The sequence below is a fragment of the Mirounga angustirostris genome, unplaced genomic scaffold (genome assembly GCF_029215605.1).
Source record: "Mirounga angustirostris isolate CCGP_5_RB_7025 unplaced genomic scaffold, mMirAng1.0.hap1 SCAF_5, whole genome shotgun sequence".
NCBI lineage: Eukaryota > Metazoa > Chordata > Mammalia > Carnivora > Phocidae > Mirounga > Mirounga angustirostris.
Window position 1 is genome coordinate 127,303,992 of NW_026991713.1, and position 22,218 is coordinate 127,326,209.

General features: G+C 44.0%; 1 protein-coding gene across 2 annotated transcripts; it reads left to right on the forward strand.

Moving 5' to 3' along the window:
- The first annotated feature begins 895 nt into the window (after nt 1-895).
- PHYH (phytanoyl-CoA 2-hydroxylase) lies at nt 896-21,142 on the forward strand. 2 transcript variants are annotated; one of them, XM_045874412.3, is made up of 9 exons: nt 896-1,221; nt 4,804-4,862; nt 6,633-6,743; nt 7,374-7,542; nt 11,475-11,556; nt 13,171-13,352; nt 15,627-15,776; nt 18,232-18,366; nt 20,825-21,142. In XM_045874412.3, the coding sequence occupies exons 1-9, from the start codon at nt 1,147-1,149 to the stop codon at nt 20,876-20,878; spliced, it is 1,017 nt and encodes a 338-aa protein (XP_045730368.1). In that variant the 5' UTR covers nt 896-1,146; the 3' UTR covers nt 20,879-21,142. The 2 variants fall into 2 exon arrangements, with proteins under 2 accessions (XP_045730368.1, XP_064448130.1); XM_064592060.1 differs by lacking the exons at nt 896-1,221; nt 4,804-4,862 and adding an exon at nt 3,112-3,130.
- The last annotated feature ends 1,076 nt before the right edge of the window (nt 21,143-22,218 follow it).

The following is a 22,218-nucleotide window of genomic DNA, read 5'->3' on the forward strand; positions in this document are numbered from 1 at the left end:
GGGGTTCCCAGGGGTTAAGGGAGGGGAGACTGGAGAGGGGATGGTTTAAGGCTACAAAGTGTCAGTTATACTAGGTAAATAGTTTGGAGATCTACACACAGCATGGTGTCTATAGCTAGCAATGCTGCATTATCTACTTAAAATTTGCTAAGACAGTAAATCTTGTGTTCTTACCACATACACACAAAATAATGAGGAAAAGAGTGTAGGAGGGAAGTTTGAGAGGTAATGGATGTTTATGACCTTGACGATGGTGGCCAGATCCTGTATACTTGTCCCCAAAGTAACTGAAATGTTGAAAGAAAGAAGAAAGAAAGAAAGAAAGAAAGAAAGAAAGAAAGAAAGAAAGAAAGAAAGAAAGAAAGAAAGAAAGAAAGAAAGAAAGAAAGAAAGAAAAAGAAGAAAAAGAAAAAGGAGGGAGGGAGGAAGAAAGGAAGGAAGGAAGGAAAGGGTGCTTGGCTGGCTTGGCTGGTGGAATGTGTGACTCTTGATGTTGGGGTTGTGAATTCCACCCCCACGTTTGGGTGTAGAGATTACTTAAACTAAAAAAATAAAGAAAGAAAAAGAATTTCTAATTCTTTAGGAAATTTAAAATAATACTAGACTGTGTGGATCAGACGCGCTTCAGGGAGTCATTTACTTCATGTACCTTTTTTCTTTTTTAAGGAACAGCCAATGTGTTGCTAATATTTCAGACTGGATTCCCAAGAAATTAAACTGCATCTTTTGAACAGCACATGTTACCTGTAGGCCTGAACATCTGAATTAGTCCTGCAGCAGCTGAGCAAGAGGTACAGTCACGAGGAATAAACTAGATTGGAAATAGGCCCTTGGCAATACGGGTCATGTTTTGGCTCATTTCTCATTGGGCGACCTTAACCTGGTTACTAAGCCCTTTAAAAACAGTTCCCTGCTGTGTGCGGCTGGGAGGATCTGTGATCACTGAGGAGCTGGCTGTGTGGGCAAAGTCCTCGCCGAACGGGGTGCCAGCGCCGGGACCCCCGAGGCTCAGTGCACCTCCGCACTCGGCGGAATCCCAGGCGTTCCGCGCGCTCGGCCGGGGCTCCTTGTGCTCGTCGCCCCGCCCGCCGCCCGCCGCCCGGAGACAGGCCTGCGGCCCGGTCGACTCGACTCCTCGCCGGAGCCATGAACCGGTCCCGTGCTGGCGCCCGCCTGCGCACCGTGCTGGGACACCTCGGCCAGCGTTCGGCCGGGGCCGGCGTATCCTTTGGGCTGCGCGGGGCTCGGGCTGCAAGTGCGGCGGCCTCCAGGGCCCCCGGCACAGCCGCCCAGCGGGCTCTGCCCCTTCCTCCGCGCCCGCGTCCCCGTGATGGTGTCAGGTGTTCCGGGCGCGGGGCGGAACGGGGCTTGGGGGCCAGGGGAGCGGGGCCGGGGCCGGGGCCGGGGTGGGGGGGTGGGGGGCGTCCCGGCGCGGGTGGCCCCAAGCTCCCAGCGGGGGCGTGACAGGGCCGACCTCAGGGGCTGATGTGGCGCCGCCCCAGCCCTCCGGGCCCTGCTAGGGCCTGTTGCCCTGCCTTGCGAGGGGAGAGTGGAAGTCCTTACTGAGGGGCCTGCGCTCAGCCCCGTTGGCATTTTCTGCACTTGGCCGCGCGTGAGCCGACCGCCCAGAGCCTGGCACAGGCGAGCACAGTGGCACCGTAGCCAGGAGCGGGAGAGCTGTGTGTGCCAGGGTGTCCTTGAACCCCGCCGCGGTGGATAGGGTCTCTCCTGATTGGGCCCTCGGGAGCAGTGCGTGCGCCACCCACCCGAGTGGATCCAGGAAGATACCACGACGGGACACGTACCTCAGATTGCTTTATGGACTTGTTTCTCCTGCTCCGATTGGTGTTCTCTTTCAGGGGGTACTTTTGGGAGCGGAAAACACTGCGTGGGATTTTCCCTTAAGCCACGTGATTAGGCTCTGTTCTGCTCTGTGCAGGATCCTAAACTCTTTCCTAAAAATGATTCTACTAGCTGTTTCTTTTCCCTTTTACCTTACTTTCACTTTTACCAGCCGGATGTAGGCGAACCACTGTCAACTTAAAATCCTCTCCATACACTGACCAAGGTGATTATGTAACCTCATTTTACCAGTGACAAAACAGAAACCGAGGCAGGGAGAGATTAAAACTCTTGACCAAAGACTTTTCACTAAAGGCAGTAGTTGTGCAAGTGTGTTCCCAGGACCGGCAACATCAACATCCGCTGGAAACTTGTTAGACATGCAGATTCCCAGGCTCATCTCAGACCCATGAATTCCACATACCTGGGAGTGGGGCCCAGCCGTCTGTTTTCACTTGTTTCTGATACATGCCCAAGGGTGAGAACCACCAACCTACGGGCACTGGGGAAACTGGAACCAGAATGAAGGTTTCCGGGTCCAATCTGTGACTACTATGAAAATGAGCCTGGGTGGCTCAGTCTGTGAAACACCTGCCTCCTGATTCTAGCTCAGCTCTTGATCTCAGGGTTGTACTTCAAGCCCCGAATTGGGCTCCAAGTTGGGCAGTGAGCCTACTTAAAAAAAAAAAAAAAAAAAAAAATTTAGATCCTGCTGGTTCTTGCTCCAATAGTGTTGAGGTTAGAGCTTATTTTTTTCATCTTTGTTTCCTAGAAGAGCACTATCCTATCAACTTTCTGCCATGGTGGAGATGTTCTACACCAGCACTGTCCAGGTCCGTGGCTACCAGCCCCACGTGTCCACTGAGCAGTTGAAATATGGCGAGGGGCAGTTTTCATTTTCATTCTCCTCAATTTAATAGACAGAGGTGGCCAGGGGCTCTGGTATTGGACGGCTCTGCCGAGATGGTCAGTGAATGTGTATGTGGTTGGGGCTTAAACAGAATCCTGGAAATCGTGTGGCAGTTTCTTCCCAGCCTTAACTGGTTCTAAAGAGATGTGGGTTCTGGCATAAGGTGGGGTTTCTTTTTTTTTTTTTTTTTTTACAGATTTTATTTATTTGACAGCGAGAGACACAGCGAGAGGGAACACAAGCAGGGGGAGTGGGAGAGGGAGAAGCAGGCTTCCCGCAGAGCAAGGAGCCCGATGTGGGGCTCGATCCCAGGACCCTGGGATCATGACCTGAGCCGAAGGCAGATGCTTAACAACTGAGCCACCCAGGCGCCCCAAGGTGGGTTTCTAAAGCATATAACACAATGCATTTTTTAAATGCAGAGATGCATCGAGAAGAAAACAAAATATGACCTATAATTCCACCACTCATGGATCCTTATCAGTCAACTTTTTGGTGTGTTTCTTTTCTAGGCATTTACATGATTATGGCCATCCTGTATGTACAACTTTTTGCAGCCATTTTTTCATGTTTACTAACATTATATAGTAAGCATAGGAAATATTTCCACATCATTAAAAAAATGAGGAAAGCAACCACCACCACCAGAACCCACAATGTTAGGGAGAAGAATTTTGGACTGAAATATTGCATTCTGTCCAACACATCTTGCTCGTAGCTGACAAAGGTCATTAACCTCTCTTGCCTCAGGGAGAACAGAGGATGATACTGCCCCCAGTTACATAAAGACATGACAAGGGTCGCCTGGGTGGCTCAGTTGTTAAGCGTCTGCCTTCGGCTCAGGTCATGATCCCAGGGTCCTGGGATCGAGCCCTCCATCGGGCTCCCTGCTCCACAGGAAGCCTGCGTCTCCCTCTCCCACTTCCCCTGCTTGTGTTCCCTCTCTCGCTGTGTCTCTCTCTGTCAAATAAATAAATAAAATCTTAAAAAAAAAAAAAGACATGACAAAAATAACATGTTTATGAGTAGTGACATTCAGACCGTCACTCCTTAAGCTAAAGAAACAATGAAAAAAAATTAAGAAGACAAGAAGAAGGAGAGGCTAAGTAAATGATCTGTGGTTCCCTGGATAGAAAACTAGAAAGAATTTCTGTAATTTCTAGCTCTTTAAGATATTTAAAATTATACTGAACTATGTGGATCATACTTTTCCTAGAGCCACTGTTTATTTAATAGACTTTTTAAAAATTTTATTTTATTATGTTAATCACCATACGTTACATCATCATTATTATTTTTTTTTTAAGATTTTTTTTTCTTTTTATTTATTTATTTGAGAGAGAGAATGAGATAGAGCATGAGAGGGGGGAGGGTCAGAAGGAGAAGCAGACTCCCTGCTGAGCAGAGAGCCCGATGCGGGACTCGATCCCGGGACTCCAGGATCATGACCTGAGCCGAAGGCAGTCGCTTAACCAACTGAGCCACCCAGGCGTCCCCATCATTATTTTTGATGTAGTGTTCCATGATTCATTGTTTGCGTATAACACCCAGTGCTTTTTTTTTTTTTTTTTTAAGAATAACAAGCCAAATGTTCCTTGTATTTTGGACTGGACTCCCACTACATTCAGTACCCATCTTTGGAAGAGCGCATTTCTCCTTACTTCTAGATTTGAACCTTACACTTTTTATTTGTTCAGCAGTTTAGTGGAAGAAACAGTCATGTGGAATAAACTAGTGGATGCTATGAAGTAAAGAGTATGGATCAAATCTGGGCTGAGGCATCTTTCTACTGGGTAACCTTGGACCCAGTTACTGAGCCCTATGGGTCTAGGTGTCCTGCACTGGGCTGCAGGCATGGTGATAAAGGTCTTGGGTCTTCCAGTCCCTCGTCTGGACTTCCTGAAATGAAATGATGTAAGCAACCGTGTGTACCTGTCAGCGGCTGTGTGCAACCCAGTCTTCCCTGATGCCAGTGAATCCAGGGCAGACTGTTGTTTCTAGTAAAGGTCGATTCCTAAATTTCATTTTATTTGCCTTAATTCACATCCTAGGTAGCTTACCCCACTTCAGGGGCTGCTTCTCCTAACAGTTTCCATCCTCCACAATTCCAGTAAGTAGATCGAATTGTCATTTTTAACCATACAATGTATATAAAGCTTTTTCTAGTGGTAACTAAGATATAAAATACATCTCGTGTTGTCTGGTGAAAATTCATTACACAGGGGCGCGTGGGTGGCTCATTCGGTTAGCGCCTGACTCTTGATTTTGGCTCCAGTCATGATCTCATGGGTCATGGGAAAGAGTCCCCGGGTCAGGGTCTGTGCATAGCAAGGAGTCTGCTTCTCCTTCTCCCTCTGTTCCTGCCCCTGCCTGTGCTCTCTCTCTTTCCCTACAGTGAATAAATAAATTCTTTAAAAAATTCATTCTACAAATTGGCTGTTGCCAGGACTTGTTCTAATTAGAACTAGGGGGAAATTTGAAGACCTTCACTTTAATTTTTATATATATTTTAAAAATCAGAAAGGGGAAAAATATCAGAAGTGTATAACCTGATTTTTTCAAATTTAGGCATGTTATACCTCATTTAAGTTAGCCTATAGTTTGTGGTCCTATTGCTAGTATCTTTGGCTTATCTTTTTTTTTTTTTAAAGATTTTATTTATTTATTTGAGAGAGAGAATGAGATAGAGAGAGAGAGCATGAGACGGGCGAGGGTCAGAGGGAGAAGCAGGCTCCCTGCCGAGCAGGGAGCCCGATGTGGGACTCGATCCCGGGACTCCAGGATCAGGACCTGAGCCGAAGGCAGTTGCTTAACCAACTGAGCCACCCAGGCATCCCTCTTTGGCTTATCTTAAATTACCTTTGTAGGGGAAGACATTGATCGCCATGGAATATTCTCACAGAGCCACAGTTCCAATCTAGAAGAATGGACTGGGTGATCTGAGTTTGTGCATTTGCCATGCACTTACTTGGATTTTGTGACTTTGATTTCTTCTGAGAATGTATGATCTAGACAATTTAAAATATAAAGTCTACTGAATTTGTTTCCCCAACCTGAAAAACCATGCATATTCATTACAGAACAAATATGAAAATCAGAGAAATAAAAGGAATTTAAAAATGTCATCCAAAATTCCATGATGTAAAGATAATCACTTAAAAAATGTTTTTTTTTGTATTTCTTTGCATTTTTTTCAAGTAGTGTCTTGGTTATACACAAATCTAAATATATTTTATTATAGTAAGCACTGTCCATACTATTATATGCTCTTCATTGTTTTTAAAAGATTTCTTTATTTAAGAGAGAAAGTGCACACATTGCAAGTGGGGGGAGGGGCTGAGGGAGAGAATCTCAAGCAGACTCCCCACTGAGCCCATAGACCATTTTGGGGCTTGATCTCAGGACCCATGAGATCATGACCTGAGCCATAACAACCAGTCCGCACTTAACTGACTGAGTCACCCAGGGGTCCCATGCTCTTCATTTTTAATGCCTGAGTCCTTTTCCATTGAGTGGATATAATTAATTAATTATTCTTCTGGTTTTTGGTGATAGCAGTAGTTAACGTTTTGGATCTAAACGTTTTAAAAAATGTTCAGATTGGGGGCGCCTGGCTGGCTCAGTCGGAAGAGCATGTGACTCTTGATCTCTGGTTCATGAGGTCGAGCTCCATGTTGGGGATAGAGATTACTAAAAAAAAAATCAATAAACTTAAATCCCAAAGACTTGTTTTAAAAAACTGTTCAGAGTATTTTCTTAGAGTAAATAAAAAATAGAAATGCTGGGTGGAAGAGTATGAACATTTGTCAGGCTCTCGATACATATTGTTGGATTGTGATTTTTCAGTTGGACTTATTTGAAATTTTTTTTTCTCCTTTAGGTATACTCGGGATAATAATGTTCTAAGCCTAGAACAGAGACAATTTTATGAAGAAAATGGGTTTCTTGTCATTAAAAATTTGGTATCTGATGCTGATATTAAACGCTTTAGGTACAGTAACCCTTCGTTGTTTTACAGAAATGTTGTATGTTTGCAGTAGGAATGTGAGTAAGATTAGCATATGTATGTTCAGATATTTTTCAGTGAGTGGCTCATTGGGAAGTGGTTAGGAATATGAGCTCTGGAGCCAGACCAGCTGGCTTTAATCTTAGCCCCACTACTTCCTGTTGTGTGTCTTGGGGCAACCTACTTTCCATGCCTATGTTTTCGCACCTGTAAAATGGGGATAATAATAGTACTTATGCCCTAGCGTTGTTGTGAGGACTGAATAAGGTGAAGTACACAAAAGTCCTTCGAACGGGGCCTGGCCCATGGTAAGTATGAGAGAAGTATTTGCCCTTATTACTCAGGTGCAACCAAATCACAGACATTTCTCCACTGTTCTGTTAGGCTAAGGAGTATGTGAGTTCCCGCAGTGAATTCCAGCCTCACAGTGAGGAGAGGGGGCTTCTGAGCTGGCCATTTTCTCTTGCCCGTCCTCAGAACTCCTGAGCCTGGCCTGGAGGTCAGCCTGGTGCAGAGACACCACCCCCTCAATCTTCGAGAATCTTTCCACAGAACTGGCCGGGCAGGTGTCTGGAGCCTGCAGTAATGACATCATCTGCCAATTTAATTTTCTAGGAGCGAGTTTGAAAGGATCTGCCAGGGGGAGGTGAAACCAGAGCAACTGACGATAATGAGAGATGTGGCCATTGTAAAATCAGAACGTGTGCCAAGTGAAAAGACAGTTTCAAAGGTCCAGGATTTCCAAGAAGACAAGGAACTCTTCAGATACTGTGTTCTCCCTGAGGTTCGAGAGCCTTCCTGCATTTTCTTTTCCTTTAATCGAATAGCCCACCTGCATGCTTGCCTCTGGAATTGCTGCTTACACTTTCTCTGGCCCCCTTGTCCTGTGGCTGGTGAGCAGTGGTTTTCAACTGGAGGCGGACTTTTGGCGGTGCCTGGAGCCATGTTGGGTTGTCACATGGTGGGGACCGTGTACTACTAGCTTCTCTCGGGGTAGAGGCCGGACATGCTGCTAATGGAGCCCAGGGATCCTACAGTGCACAGAATAGCCCCCTCCCCCAGATAATGAATTATCCAGCCCACAATGTCAGTAGTGGCCAGATGGAGAAACCCTGCTCTGGAGTTTGGTCATTGTCCTTGGTTGAGAAGGTTAGGAATTCTGCCTTAGAGAGAGACAGAGCCTCTCTCACTCTGGATATGGGCATATCAACAGGAGGGACATGGCAGCTCATCACTGGACATTCATTTATTGTTTCTTTTAGTTTCATGAATCTGGTCAGTAGAGGTTTAAGTTTGTCTTCAGATTTAAACTCGTTTTTAAAAAATTATTATTATTTAAGAGTAATTCATATTTATGAAGATATCCACATAGCACAGAAGGGCATAAAATGAGAAAGGAAGTCTCCCACCCGCCAGCCCCATTCACTGCCGAGCTTTTTGGTGCATTCAACTAGAATTCTTTCATGGCTATGCAGGTGCATCTGTCTACCCTCACCTTTTGTGTTCCGTGGGAACATACTGGTTGTCCCCATGTTTTCTCCACCTATAATAGATCTTAGACGTCTTTCCATATCACTTATATATTACTCTATATCATACTTTTATTATTATTTTTTTAAGATTTTATTTATTTGACAGAGAGAGACACAGCAAGAGAGGGAACACAAGCAGGGGGACTGGGAGAGGGAGAAGCAGGCTTCCCACTGAGCAGGGAGCCCAATATGGGGCTCGATCCCAGGACCCTGGGATCTCGACCTGAGCCGAAGGCAGACGCTTAACGACTGGAGCCACCCAGGCGCCCCAACTCTATATCATACTTTTTAAACTACTGCGTAGCATCCCACTGCATAAATGTATCACAGTTTATGAACCATTTATGTAGAATGGTTTAAAGGACACATTGCATACAGTACATGTTAGAAATCATAACCCCAAGTGCTATTAGAAAATTTGCCTCACATGGGTACCTGGCTGGCTCAGTTGGTAGAGCATGCGACTTTTTTAAAAAATTTAAGATTTATGTATTTATTTTAGAGAGAGAGTGCGGGCGCAAGCAGGGGGAGGGGCAGAGGGAGAGGAAGAGAGAAAATCTCAAGCAGACTCCCCAGTGAGCACAGAGCCTGACATAGGGCTGGATCTCTGGATCCTGAAATCATGGCCTGAGCCGAAATGAAGACTTCGGCTGCTTAACCGACTGGGCCACCCAAGTGTCCCGAGCATGTGGCTCTTGATCTCTGGCTTGTGAGTTCAAACCCCAGGTTGGGTGTGGATGTTACTTAAAACTAGAAAAAAAAAAAAAAGTTAAAAAGTGGGACACCTGGGGTGCCTGGGTGGCTCAGTCATTAGGCATCTGCCTTCGGCTCAGGTGTGGTCCCAGAGTCCTAGGATCGAGCCCTGCATTGGGCTCCCTACTCAGCAGGAAGTCTGCTTCTCCCTCTCCCACTCCCCCTGCTTGTGTTCCCTCTCTCTCTGTCCTCTGTCAAATAAGTAACTAAAATCTTAAAAAAAAAAAAAAAAAGGGACACCTGGGTGGCTCAGTTGGTTAAGTGTCAGCCTTCGGGTCAGATCATGATCCCAGGGTCCTGTGATCGAGTCCCCCATCGGGCTCCTTGCTCAGTGGGGAGGGATCCTGCTTCTCCCTCTGCCTACTGCTCTCTCTCTCTCGGTCTTTCTCTGACAAATAAATAAAATCTTTAAAAAAAACGTTAAAAAATAATTTAATAAAAGAAAATTTGCCTCATGAAAAAGACTGTACAGATAAGCCAACTCTGATGTTCAGCCCCTCGGGTTGGGGACAAGAGGGGACGTGGCCCCTCTGAACTATCCATTCTTCCCAAACTCAAGTCCTGCTATGGAAATGGAACTTGTGAGCATTGATCAAGGAGGAAAAGCTTGAAGTTAGAGGCAACATGTGTTAGAGTAAGCACGACCAGGACGTCCAGGTTTCCCACCTCTCTAAAGTGTGAATCATGCATGCATCTGCTGGTTCATGAAATGATTTTTAGGAGGAGGGCATGATTTTAGTAGTTGGGTATTTATTTTGATGTGTATTGGAAAAAATAACCAGCACATCCATCCTATGACCTCAGGAATAAATCAGGAAAAGACGTGAGTCAGTTTAGGGAAATTATTGGCTAACTATTTGGGGCAGCTCTGTAAAGTATCATAGAAATGGTAAAATGGCTCTTGAGTATCACTGAGGTTTAGAAAACACTGGTCGGAGGCGCCTGGCTGGTGTAGTTGTGGGAGCATGAGACTCTTGATCTCGAGGTTGTGAATTCGAGCCCCACAGTGGGATTAGAGATTAGTTTAAAAAAAAAGAAAGAAAGAAAATACTGGCCTAAGGGAATCCCAAAAGTTGACACGCCTTATAAAAAAAAGAAGTATGAGTCCTGACTCCTAGGATTTTGGTACCATTTCAAGCGTTTCATTCTCAAGTTGCCAATATTCCTTATACAGGGGATCAAATAGTGAGAAAGCAGTAGAATATGCTTCAGTTTGTGGAGTCAGACAGAATTGGAGATTGAATACCATCTTTTTCATTTAATTGGTTCTTCCAACTTGGGCAATTTATTAGCTTCAGCCTTATTTGTGTGGGGTGTTCTCTTGAAAGGATTATTAATGCATGGAGGCATTACTTTTCAGGGACCGCTGTGAGGTTTAGGTGGGCTGAGGCATAAAGCCCCTGGCAGGTAGTAGGCATACAATGCCTAGTCTTTCCTGCCTGTACCCCTCCCTCGGTGGGTTAGGTGCAAGAAGGCAGCACCCCAGCTGCCAGAGCCCGGGTCCTGTGCTCTCATTGCAACTTGGTCTCAAGCCCCTGTACCCATGTCATTATTGAACACCCTTCTTCCACCAGAATATCGACTCCTTGGGGGCAGGGACCTGCTCATCTCATTCCCCAACGTGCCCCCATTTCCTGTCACTCTGTCTGCTTTGGAGGGCCTCAGTGAAGAGCTGGGGAATGCGAGGTGCTCTGATTGTGAAGTGGCCCCAGATACTCTTCTGTTTTCTTCTGGGCTATGCGTGGCCGCTGCATGAGTGTTGGGGCCTCTCGTGGTCCCTCCTTTTTTTCTTAAGTAGGCTCTACGCCCAACGTGGGGCTTGAACTCGCAACCTGAGATCAAGAGTTCCATGCTCTACCGACTGAGCCCGCCAGGTGCCCCTCATGGTCCCTTCTTATGAGGAGTCTCGGTGGGGGAAAGAGAAAGCTGCCTTCTCACCGGGCAGCTGTGGACAGTTCCAGTTGAGAGAAGGGTATTTCTGTCCTTCCCAGGTGATACCTCAGAGAAACACTTGTCTCTCTTGTAGAAAAAGTGGTTAGGGTTCCAACTGGCTCGGAAAAGCCTGTTTAATTCAGAGTGTTGCAGATTTCCTGTTTCAACTTTTTCATTCTTTGTTGGCAATGTTGTGAAATACCAAGTGGTTTCTTAAAAATATATATTTATTTATTTATTTGGAGGGGAGGGGCAGAGGGAGAGAATCTCAGGTAGACTCCCCACTGAGCAAGGAGCCCAACACAGGGCTCGATTCTATGACTCTGAGATCATGACCTGGGCTGGAATCAAGAGTTAGATACTTCACTGACTGAGCCACCCAGGCGCTCCTACCAAGTGTTTAATTCTTGGCATCTTGGTTCTTGTACAGATAATTGTACTTTGTGCCACTTTTGTGCATTGCATTTCTCGTGAAACGTTTTTTCCTCTTTTCTCTTAGATTCTGAAATATGTGGAGTGCTTCACTGGACCCAATATTATGGCCGTGCATACAATGCTGATAAACAAACCTCCAGATGCTGGTAAAGGGCTCTTATTTGTTATGGAGAAGCCAAAAAAAAAAAAAAAGAGAAAAAGGAAAAATATTTTAAGGTGTTCTAACTATACCTGTGTGTATAATTGTTAAACTTTGATAAATAAATATATAGGTCTTCTTATTTAAGTCTTAAGATAGCATACATCATAACAATAATTAAGTACAATAGTGATTTCAGATGTTAATTGTAGGGTTATTGTTGGATTTTCAGACGATTGGCTTGCTACTCAAAAGTTTGGTTTAATAAACATGACTGTTCATATACCATAGGCTCCTATGATTACAATCATCACCTCTAAGCTTTGTTAACCATTCTCACCTATGATAGTGTGAATTTGGCCTTCCTGATTGAAGACATTATTATTACTAACAAAATTAAAACTATTCTTATAAATCACATACTACAGTTGCTCTTAAAATGTCTTGTGCTTGCTAAAATGTAGCTCCTAAGATCTCACTCCCAGAGAAACTGGTTTGGAAGCTAGAACCCAGGAATCTCTATTTAAAAAAAATTTTTTTTAAAGTAGGCTTCATGCCCAGCATGGAGCCCAAAGCGGGGCTTGACCTCATGAAACTGAGCTCAAGACATGAGCTGAAATCAAGAGTCAGATGCTTAACTGACTGAGCCACCCAGGTGCCCCCAGGAATCTCCATTTTTTAAAAGATTTTATTTATTTATTTGACAGAGAGAGACACAGCGAGAGAGGGAACACAAGTAGGGAGAGTGGGAGAGGTAGAAGCAGGCCTCCTGAGGAGCAGGGAGCCCGATGCAGGGCTTGATCTCAGGACCCTGGGATCATGACCTGAGCCGAAGGCAGACGCTCAACAACTGAGCCACCCAGGCGCCCCAGGAATCTGCATTTTTTAAGCTAGCCCCAGCTCTTGGGCCATGCTGAGAAATTCTATTCTACCAGGAGTAATAAATTGGTCCTTCAAGATTCTTTATCCTTTTCCACTTTCTCTGGAGAAAAAGAGACTAGGAGAGCTTTATGTGACTGGTCTATAGCGTAGCACCACGAAATCTCTCCCACCCTGGATGTCTTGCTTAGAGAGATCGGGGTTGGGAGTTGGGGAACACCAAGTTCAGAGAGCAAAACAGGGAACCACGTAAATGTGGTTTTGTGACCTCTGATTCTACACAATGACTGTACACCAAGTGCTTCTAGTTCCACAAGGAACTTCTTGGCAGCTTTTTATTAATTTAGTTAATTGATAGTGTTTGTATCAGCCACTTAGAAGGCTAACAGGGAACCTCAAATTTGTTTACTCTCTTCAATTAATCAAACTTTGTTTTGAATACTACGCTCTGTGCTCAAACCAGAGTTACAAAGGAATAAAGCATAATAGAGAGCATGACATGTTATCAGTTGCTAGAGAATGGTGTGAGTCCTCGGCTACCAGAAACCCAGAAAAAGAGTGTAGGATCTGGAGTCACCCTGTGGATTTGATATTCCAGTGTGTTGCTTCTCTCTGTGTGCTCATTTTCTATAGTGTTGTTTCCGTCGTCTGGGTTTTGTAGGGATAGTCATTGTTCTGGTTTTGCAGGCAGAGGAGACAAATTCTGAGGTTCAGGTGTGTTTAACAGCAGGTTCTGTTTCAGGCAAGAAGACATCCCGCCATCCCTTGCACCAGGATCTGCACTATTTCCCCTTCAGGCCCAGCAATAACATAGTTTGTGCTTGGACAGCCATGGAGCACATCGACGAGAACAATGGCTGCCTGTGTGTGCTCCCAGGCACACACAAAGGCCACCTGAAGCCACACAGTTATCCTAAGTGGGAGGTATGTCTGCATACAGGATAAATCTTTCTTCCTTTCTTTCTTCCTTCCTTCCTTCCTTCCTTTCTTTCTTTCTTTCTTTCTTTCTTTCTTTCTTTCTTTCTTTCTTTCTTTCTTTCTTTCTTTCTTTCCTTTCTTTCCTTCCTTCCTTCCTTTCTTCCTTCCTTCCTTCCTTCCTTCCTTTCTTCCTTCCTTTCTTTCTTCCTTCCTTTCTTTCTTTCTTTCTTTAAGATTTTATTTATTTATTTATTTATTTGAGTCAGAGACACACAGAGAGAGAGAGGGAGATAAAGGGAGAGAGCTTGCGATATTTGCACATGCAAGAGGTGGCAGGGGCAGAGAGAGGCAGAGGGGGAGGAAGAGGGACATGCAGACTCTGCTGAGCACTAGCCCCATATGCAGCTTGATCTTATGACCCCGAGATCATATCCCAAGCCCAAAATCCAGAGTCGGACACCTGACTCCCTGAGCCACCCAGGAGCCCCTAGAGGATATATCTCAACCAGAAGATTTATTGTTTTGATTTCCTATCAGTATCCATAAAGAACTTTAACAATGAGATGGCATTTCCTTTCTTAGCAAAACATTGTTTTAGGTTTTGGAATTAGGATCAGAGAAAATTCAAGGATGTCAGGTAAGATAATCATTTTTCTTTCAACAAGTTTTGGAAAGCTGACCAGTGTGGGAAACTCTAGCAGGGGCTGTATAGGATCTGAGATTATCGAGCCTCATGGCAGAGGTCAGACATAAACACTCGCAACACCAGATGCATGTGTCAAATGCCAAGTAATTTTTATGCACTGATCGCTGGCTCTTAGGATAAAGAAGAGGGAGGAATCATCTCTTTCCTGCTAGAGAGACCAACGAAGGCTCTGGGGAAGGATGAGTAGTATTCCATTGCATGCCCATTGAATGGTTTATTGACTGAACTATTGGTGTTAGAAAACTATTAAATGCTTTTGAGCCCATGGATGGTGAGCTCAATTGGCTCTTCAGGAATGATAGTCTTGAGGTCTAGAGCAGGATGTACTGGAGGTGAGGAGTCCTGAGGCAGAGAAACCAGAGAGGAGATTATGAGTGTTTTAGGTATCAGATAATAAGGTCTGCAAACCCCATAATGATGGTCAGAATGAGAAGAGCACGTGTTGTTAAGGCAGGAAGAATGAATGTGTTTGTAGGAAGTAAAGAATATGGCTTTCAGGACTCTGCCTCAGTTAGAATTCTTGCACTGAGGATTAGTGCCAAGTGAAAATCTTTGAGTCTGGATTTGGATATAAAATCTGAAACGGTAAGATTCGTAAACTGAGTTGAGGTTTAGGGAAAAGTTTGGTGCAGGCAACAAAAGTGGGCTATGGCTGACGTAAGCCAAAGGGAGTGTCTTGGAGGGACGCAGGCACATGCTGAGTCCATGGAAAGACTGGCTGGCTCTGGGGAGAGGGAAAGTGGAGTCACCGTTCAGTGGGAACAGTCAGGTTGGGACACCTGGTGGGGACAGCTGAATCTTGACCATGACCAGGGTCTTTGATCAATCCTCCATTTAGATTCAAAGTGAGGACAACAGTGGGAGATCTGATTGACTAAGCTTAGGTCACAAATCCACCGTGGCCAGGAGAGAAGGGTACTGGATCAAAGTCCCAACACAGTCCAGCACGAAAGCAGTCCTTCCCCCAGAAGAATGTGGGAGAGCCTTAGGAAGGAGAATGGGATACCGTGCTCCCCCGTCCATAACCGTTACTGAAGCAATAACTAACTTTGGAAGTAGTTATAAAAAAACACACTGTTTTAATTTACTATTCTTCTTTCTTTACTCTGGATGTGACATGAGTGCTCTCTGAGCTGAGGAAACTTGAGCATTTTCTCTCTGTTGGCTTGGAAGAACAGTTTGCTTCTCAGAGGAACTCCTGAGTAAAAGAAGAATTATTTAGGCAAAGTTCCAGGTGAAGAGAATATCATGCTGGGAAAGAGTGGTTACAGATTCAGGCTGGAATGGGGATCTCCCGTGTTAACCGCAAAATGCAAAGATGGTCTAGATCTTCATTTGTAACTCAGTAATGAAGGCTAAGTGGAAATGTCAGATTCTTCATTTGGTCCCCCAAATCCATGATTTTTACAACCAGATAGCTGAGAAGTTTTTATATATACTACAGCTTAAGAATCTATTTATCTCTTTCTCTTGCCAGAACTTAGGAAACCTTTGCTTTTCCTAATGAGTCATTGATAAAATTCTGAATCATTGGGTTCCTCAAATACAGACTTTGGTTTTCTTATGTGTTCTAGGGGGGAGTTAACCTAATGTTCTATGGGATCCAAGACTATGATGAAAACTGCCCCCGAGTGCACCTTGTGATGGAGAAGGGAGACACTGTTTTCTTTCATCCTTTGCTCATCCATGGATCTGGTTGGAACAAAACTCAAGGATACCGGAAGGTATGCACTCACATCACTGTACATTCCAAAGATGAATAAGTTAGAAACAAAATTGTCAAGATATGTGAAACTTGGGCGCCTGGGTGGCTCAGTTGGTTGAGCGACTGCCTTCGGCTCAGGTCATGATCCTGGAGTCCCGGGATCGAGTCCCGCATCGGGCTCCCTGCTCGGCGGGGCGTTTGCTTCTCCCTCTGACCCTCCCCCCTCTCATGTGCTTGCTCTCTCTCATTCTCTCTCTCTCAAATAAATAAATAAAATCTTAAAAAAAAAAAAAGATATGTGAAACTTTATGAGATTTGGACATTGAACTAAACTGGCCTTTACTGTGGTTTATATTTACCAGGAAATCTATTTGCTACCTCATGCTTTTTTGCTCTTATCAGTAAGAAGCCAGGTGACCTCAGGATCCCAATCCTACTGATACTGATTTATGAACATTCATAGAATTGCTTCAGAGAAAGAACATACTTGAGAGCCCACAGCCTGTGCTTTTGGACACAGAAACAATGGCTGACATACTAAAATCATAAAATTTGGAATGTACATAGCTTATAGTAACCACATAAGAGGAAAGTTTATAATAGCTTTGTTATTGGGAAAACCATTATTGATTCTAAACAAAGGTTCTGAATTGGCTGCCCAGACCTCAGATTTCACAGGCAGCCATATTTTTCACCTCTTAGTCCCAGAATTTGTTTTTAGCCCTAGAATGTTTTAAAAACCTAATGACTTCATTGTTTACATTAAAAAAATTGACATTTCTCATAGTCCCAGATTTTTTGCTTCTCAAAAATTCAGCAGATCTGACAGTACTGTGGACTCACATTTCCCCATATAACATGGCTCTTGATACTAAATATTGGGGGCTTCTTTGGGGCTGAGTGAAGCCTTCTAGTTTGTCACACCAACCCCCGTTGTCTCCCTGAAGTCAAGAGTTAGCTACCAGGTTTCACCTTCTATTCATTCATATTTCTATCAGGTCGACAGGACCGGGATGAGAGAGAGGCAAGAAGGCACTCTCTTCTGGGGCAAAATTTAACAGGGGTGGGGGGAAGGTGCCAAAAAAAAAACCCCTCAGCAATCAAGTTAAATGATATTTTAGGGCGGTATTTAGAAAATCAAAATGCAACAAATATCCATGATGAACACAATGCCAACATTTTAAATAAAGACTAGATCAGACTCTCGACCATCATGACCCTCGGAACTGTTCAAGCAGAGGGTACAGCCCCAGTGACACAAATAATATGAGTGTTCCTGAGTTTCACCAATTTGGGCCTTTAATCATGGATCCTTAGCCCCAAAATTCAACTTGAAATGAAAAATGGAAATGTATGTATATGTGTATGTATAAAAACAGGAAGCTGAGACCAAAGATCTGAAAGTTGTATGAGTCAGAAAATTATATTACTTGCTATATGATCAGGATCATAAACTGAGATAGGATCACTGCATATTGAAAGAGTCCATGTTAAAAAGTTGAGAAAGAGTATAAAATGATTACTATATGAAAATAAAAGTTACAGAATAAAAAATCTAAGTAATCTGAGATTTAACATACTGACTTTGCAATTTTTCAGTAGTTTTTCAACTACTTTAATGTTTGCGAAAATATGAACCCTTAAAAAAATACAAAACCCGTTTATATGGGTGTGCACTTTCCCCCTTTGGCCTCAGGTGTCACTCCTCCTTGGCATGGTGTGGGGGCTTCTGTGGGAAATGGAGTTTGTGACTCTACCGCCTAGAAATTTGATGTTCTGGGCAAAGCAGGCAGTCCTTCCAGTAGACATGGTCACCTCAAGAGAACTAACTTGCAACTAGGAAAGTGGGGTTTAAGTTTAGATCAGCTTATAACTTTTTTAAGAATGGGGAGAAACAAGTAACCTCCATCTTACCTTCAGAAGGAAACAAAATGGGGATTGTATGTGAATGCTATTGGACTTCACATGTCTGTTTGATTTGAGAGGGGTGGGTGTGTATATTATTTTCTCTTGCAAGGTATTTTTGTGGGTTTTTTTTTTTTGCATGATCTGTAGCCATTGAAATAACAACCCACCACAAACTCAACTGAGTAAGTAACTTCTCTACGAAGATGATGAAGAACCCTGGAACACATTCCTGTTTAGGACTTGAGGACATCCACACACTAGACAAATCACATGTTAAAAAGTTAAAGTCCTCTTACTCATGTCATTATGTTTCCTGCCCATTTTGAAAACAAGTATCACGGGGAGCTAAAAACCTCTTGTAATTTCTCAGTCAGACTTTAACTGTCCCTGGGGGGTGGGGGTGGGGGTTACTGAACCCTGAAGAGACTAATACAGGACACCATGGAACATTCTAGAAATCAAACGCTGAGTGAAATTGCTGACTTTCTAAAAGAAGTCTCCCTGTTTGGTTGCTGGTGTTAATGGAATGGTTTTTTTCCTAATATTAATCCTGTCACACTGCACAGGCAATTTCCTGCCATTTCGCCAGTTCGGACTGCCACTACATCGATGTCAAAGGCACCAGTCAAGAAACCTTTGAGAGGGAGGTTATGGAGGTGGCAAACAGATTACATGGAATTCCAAAAGACGCCACGCTGAGGGTACGTTTCTCTGAATGATAGGTTAAGACTTTTTTTTTTTCTTCTTTCCTTCAGCTGCTTAACTCTCATACCTGATGTACTTTGGAAGTATAACATGCTTTGTTTAGAGCGCCTTGCAGAAGCTTTGCTGAGACCCACTAAGAATGACAGTAGGATTTCAGCTTGTACTTGCTTCCCAGGCGGGGGCACCTGAGCACCCCAGGCTTCTTTATGTCTTTGGCCGCCCTGTGGTATGCAGGCTATCCTGTTCAAGGACAGACAGGTGGAAACAGAAAACAGGTCTGGAGGAGAGCAAGTAAAGCACAAAGGCTACCTTCTGAATGCACAGAAGGGAAGGTAATGGTTTGGGCTCTCACCCACAGACCTCCTTTATGTGTATAGAGCAGAGTATTTACATATATGCAAATCCAATAAGACTCCCAGAAAGCAGTTCTTAAGCAGATTTTTGCTTGGGTCAGTTCACATCTGGAGTGTCATGGAGCAGACTTCAGAAACCACTGATGCTTATCAATAGGGGGCATGAGACATTATTTCATATCCCTTTCTACTTAATACACATCACTTGTAAATTCTTTATAACTAGTGGACATTCAACGCTGATGATGATTAGCAGACAAACTATAGTCAAGGCAAATAAACATATTTACTTTGTAAATGAAGTCCGTTTTAGCCTCTGAACCGAGAAGCTGATCCTATGTTTTAATTTGCATTAATCATAAATGCATGCGTTTCCTATGGGGGTGACAGGACCCCCAAAGAGACCGAGTGTCATGATAACTCTGGGCCTTCCGGTCCTGGGAAGAGTACCATACACCAACACTAAGCTACCGTGCCATTGGGAGTCATCTTCTGAAACTCCTTCCCAGCTTAAGAACCTCACTTCTCCCTTGGCCCCTTCTCCCTTTCGAACCTATGAATCTATCCCATGTCTGAAAAGGCTCTCATTTCACATTTGCAGATGGCAGAAAGTCTTGTCCTTCTTCTTTGATCCAGTACTTAAAATGCTTTATGAAGGCACCGTATTTTGTCAAGTGGGGCTTCCGTGCAACACTCTGATTTTTAAAGCATGCATACATTATGTTTGAGGTTTGTCAGGTTGTGATAAATGAATTGCCTCCTGTATTTATTTCATTTTATTTTTAAAAAGATTTTAAATCTTTTAAAAGTGTCGGACTTTGGCTCAGGTCATGATCCCGGGGTCCTGGGATCGAGCCTGGCATCCGGCTCAAATGGGAAGTGGGAAGCCTGCTTCTCCCTCTCCCACTCCCCCTGCTTGTGTTCCTTCTCTCGCTATGTGTCTCTCTCTCTCAGATAAATAAAAGATTTTATTTATTCATCTAGAGAGAGAGAGAGCACACGGGGGTGGGGAGGAGGAGGGGCAGCAGAGGGAGAGGGACAAGCAGACTTCCTGCTGAATGGGGAGCCTGACAGGGGGCTCAATCCTAGGACCCTGAGATCATGACCTGAGCCAAAGTCCGATACTTAACGGACTGAGCCACCCAGGTGCCCGTCCTGTATTTATTTTATAATGTTAGTCTCCCAGATATAGTTTCTCAGCTTTACTTAGAATAATGATATTAACTTCTGCAATAAAGTTCTTTGTGAGGTACAAGAGCACTTTCATAGCCCTATTCTTACTTTCTTCACCAAAACCCAGTGGAAGAATCATTCTCACTGTTTTTTTTTTTTTTTTAAGATCTATATATTTATTTGAGAGAGAGAGTGCACACAAGCCAGGGGAGAGGAGAGAGTGAGGGAGGGAATCTCCAGCAGACTCCCGACTAAGCGAGGGGCCAGACATGGGGCTGGATCCCACCACCCTAAGATCATGACCTGAGTCGGACACTTATCTCACTGAGCCACCCAGGTTCCCCTCACTTCACGCTGTTAAGGAGAAAGTGAAAAGTCCAAAGGTTGGCCAAAGTGACGTAAGTGACAGCTACATTTCGGAATGAGGTCGAATTTTGAAACCTGTTTTTTCCACCTGACCCTGCTGTCTGCTCAAAAATAAACAAGAAACAAAAAAGCCTGAATTGTTTTGTTAAGAACAAAGGAAAAAAAAACAAATGAACCCATAACTCATGACATCATTTTCACTTAGGAGCAGATCACTCAAAATGGGGCAGCGTCTAAAGGAAAGCAGGACAAGTGGGGAGTGTGGGCTGTTGTGACCAAACACCGTGCTCAGCCGGTGAAGATACCTGTGGTCAACAGCAGTGCCAAATAACACAGGCTGACCTCCTGGGGACTTGCTCTCTTAGTTTGTCTGACACTATTCTAGATGTGGGCAAGTACATTATTTGGAGTCCTGGAATATGGTTTATTTACTAATTGACAGGACTCCTGTGCAGACTTTTTCCATTTAACTGTTGGTAGATGCTAGAAATCTACTTTGTCTTATGCTGAACATCAGATTCCCAGTGTTCCATCAACTCACTGTGTTTGGCTTTATTTCCAGGATTTGTATATATTTCGAGGGCGGCTGGTGAAAGGAAAGAGGATCAACCTGTGAGGTGGCCCTCTGCTGGAGCTCTTTGAGAGAAAACCACAAGGAATCAAGGTGCCTAAGGAAAATGTTTTCTTAACAAGCTGCCCTAATCTTTTCTATCACTTGTTATCCAAATCACTGCGCGCAAAGACCGGGTACTTCTTGGCACGTGGTTAGTTCTGCGTGCAGAGTGTTGCTTTCATGGATGAATACATGTAACAGTGGCCGATTACTGTTTTCAGGAGAACTAACTCAGGGTTGCACCTAATAAAAGTGATTGATGTCTCATTTAAGTGTGTTCAATCAGTTTCTTTCATTCAATTAGCTCTTTGCCCAAGCAGAAAGGAATCCTTTGTTTTTGTTTTTTTTAAAGATTTTATTTATTTGAGAGAAAGAGAGAACACGAAAGACAGAGACAGAGCACGAGCAGGGGGGAAGAGTAGAGGGAGAAGCAGATACCCCACTGAGCAGGGAGCCCAATGTGGGACTGGATTCTAGGACCCTGAGATCATGACCTGAGCTGAAGGCAGACGCTTAACCGCCTGAGCCACCCAGGATTCAAAGGAATCCTTTGAAACTCAGGGTACGGGGACTTTTGCATCCCTCTTCCAGAAAACCCACCACCCACTGACTTCATGGCATGAGAGATTTCTCAGATCTAGAACACTAACACAGGCATGTGTAATGAAGGGCATTGTGGAGTAAAAGTAAGGGCGGATGCTCATGCTCTGACACAGGATTCCTTGCATGACTTCTCCAACCCAAGCAGCCGCCTTAAAAAAATAGACCGAGTCTTTGCAAGTCATTTTTCTCTGTTCCTGAAGAAGGAAGACAAAGGTGGCTTCATCTGCTATTTTTTATTGAGTAAGGCAGGTGAAAACCCTCAGCATTTAGGAATAAAACCTAAACTCTTTCAAACTAAAGGGAATTTTTAAGATAGTTTGGATTTCTAATGGGCACAAACTGGGGGAATTTATTTTATTTTAAAGATTTTGTTTACTTATTTGAGAGAGACATAGACACACACACACACACACAAACACCCATATGCATGAGCAGCGGGGAGGGGCAGAGGGGAGAGGCAGATAGCTCTCTGAGCAGGGAGCCCTACAAGGGGCTCAATCCCAGGACACTGTGATCCTGACGTGAGCCTAAGTCAGAGGCTTAATCCACTGAGCCACCCAGGTGCCCCATGGGGGAATTTATTTTATTCAGTGCTGTATTTCTACACCAGCTGGGGGCAGGAAAGAGACATAGTCCTGATTTTTTAAAAATATAATTTGGTAAGAAATTAACATAAAGTCCCTTTCTTGTCAATCTGCTAAGCACAAGTTTTCCTAAATCGAGATTCACTGTTTTTGTCG

Coding starts and splice junctions, on each gene's coding strand:
- PHYH (XM_045874412.3), top strand. CDS start 1,147: ATGAACCGGTCCCGTGCTGGCGCCCGCCTGCGCACCGTGCTGGGACAC. Junction 4,863..6,632: donor TTCCATCCTCCACAATTCCA/GTAAGTAGATCG, acceptor TTTCTCCTTTAG/GTATACTCGGGATAATAATG. Junction 6,744..7,373: donor GCTGATATTAAACGCTTTAG/GTACAGTAACCC, acceptor TTAATTTTCTAG/GAGCGAGTTTGAAAGGATCT.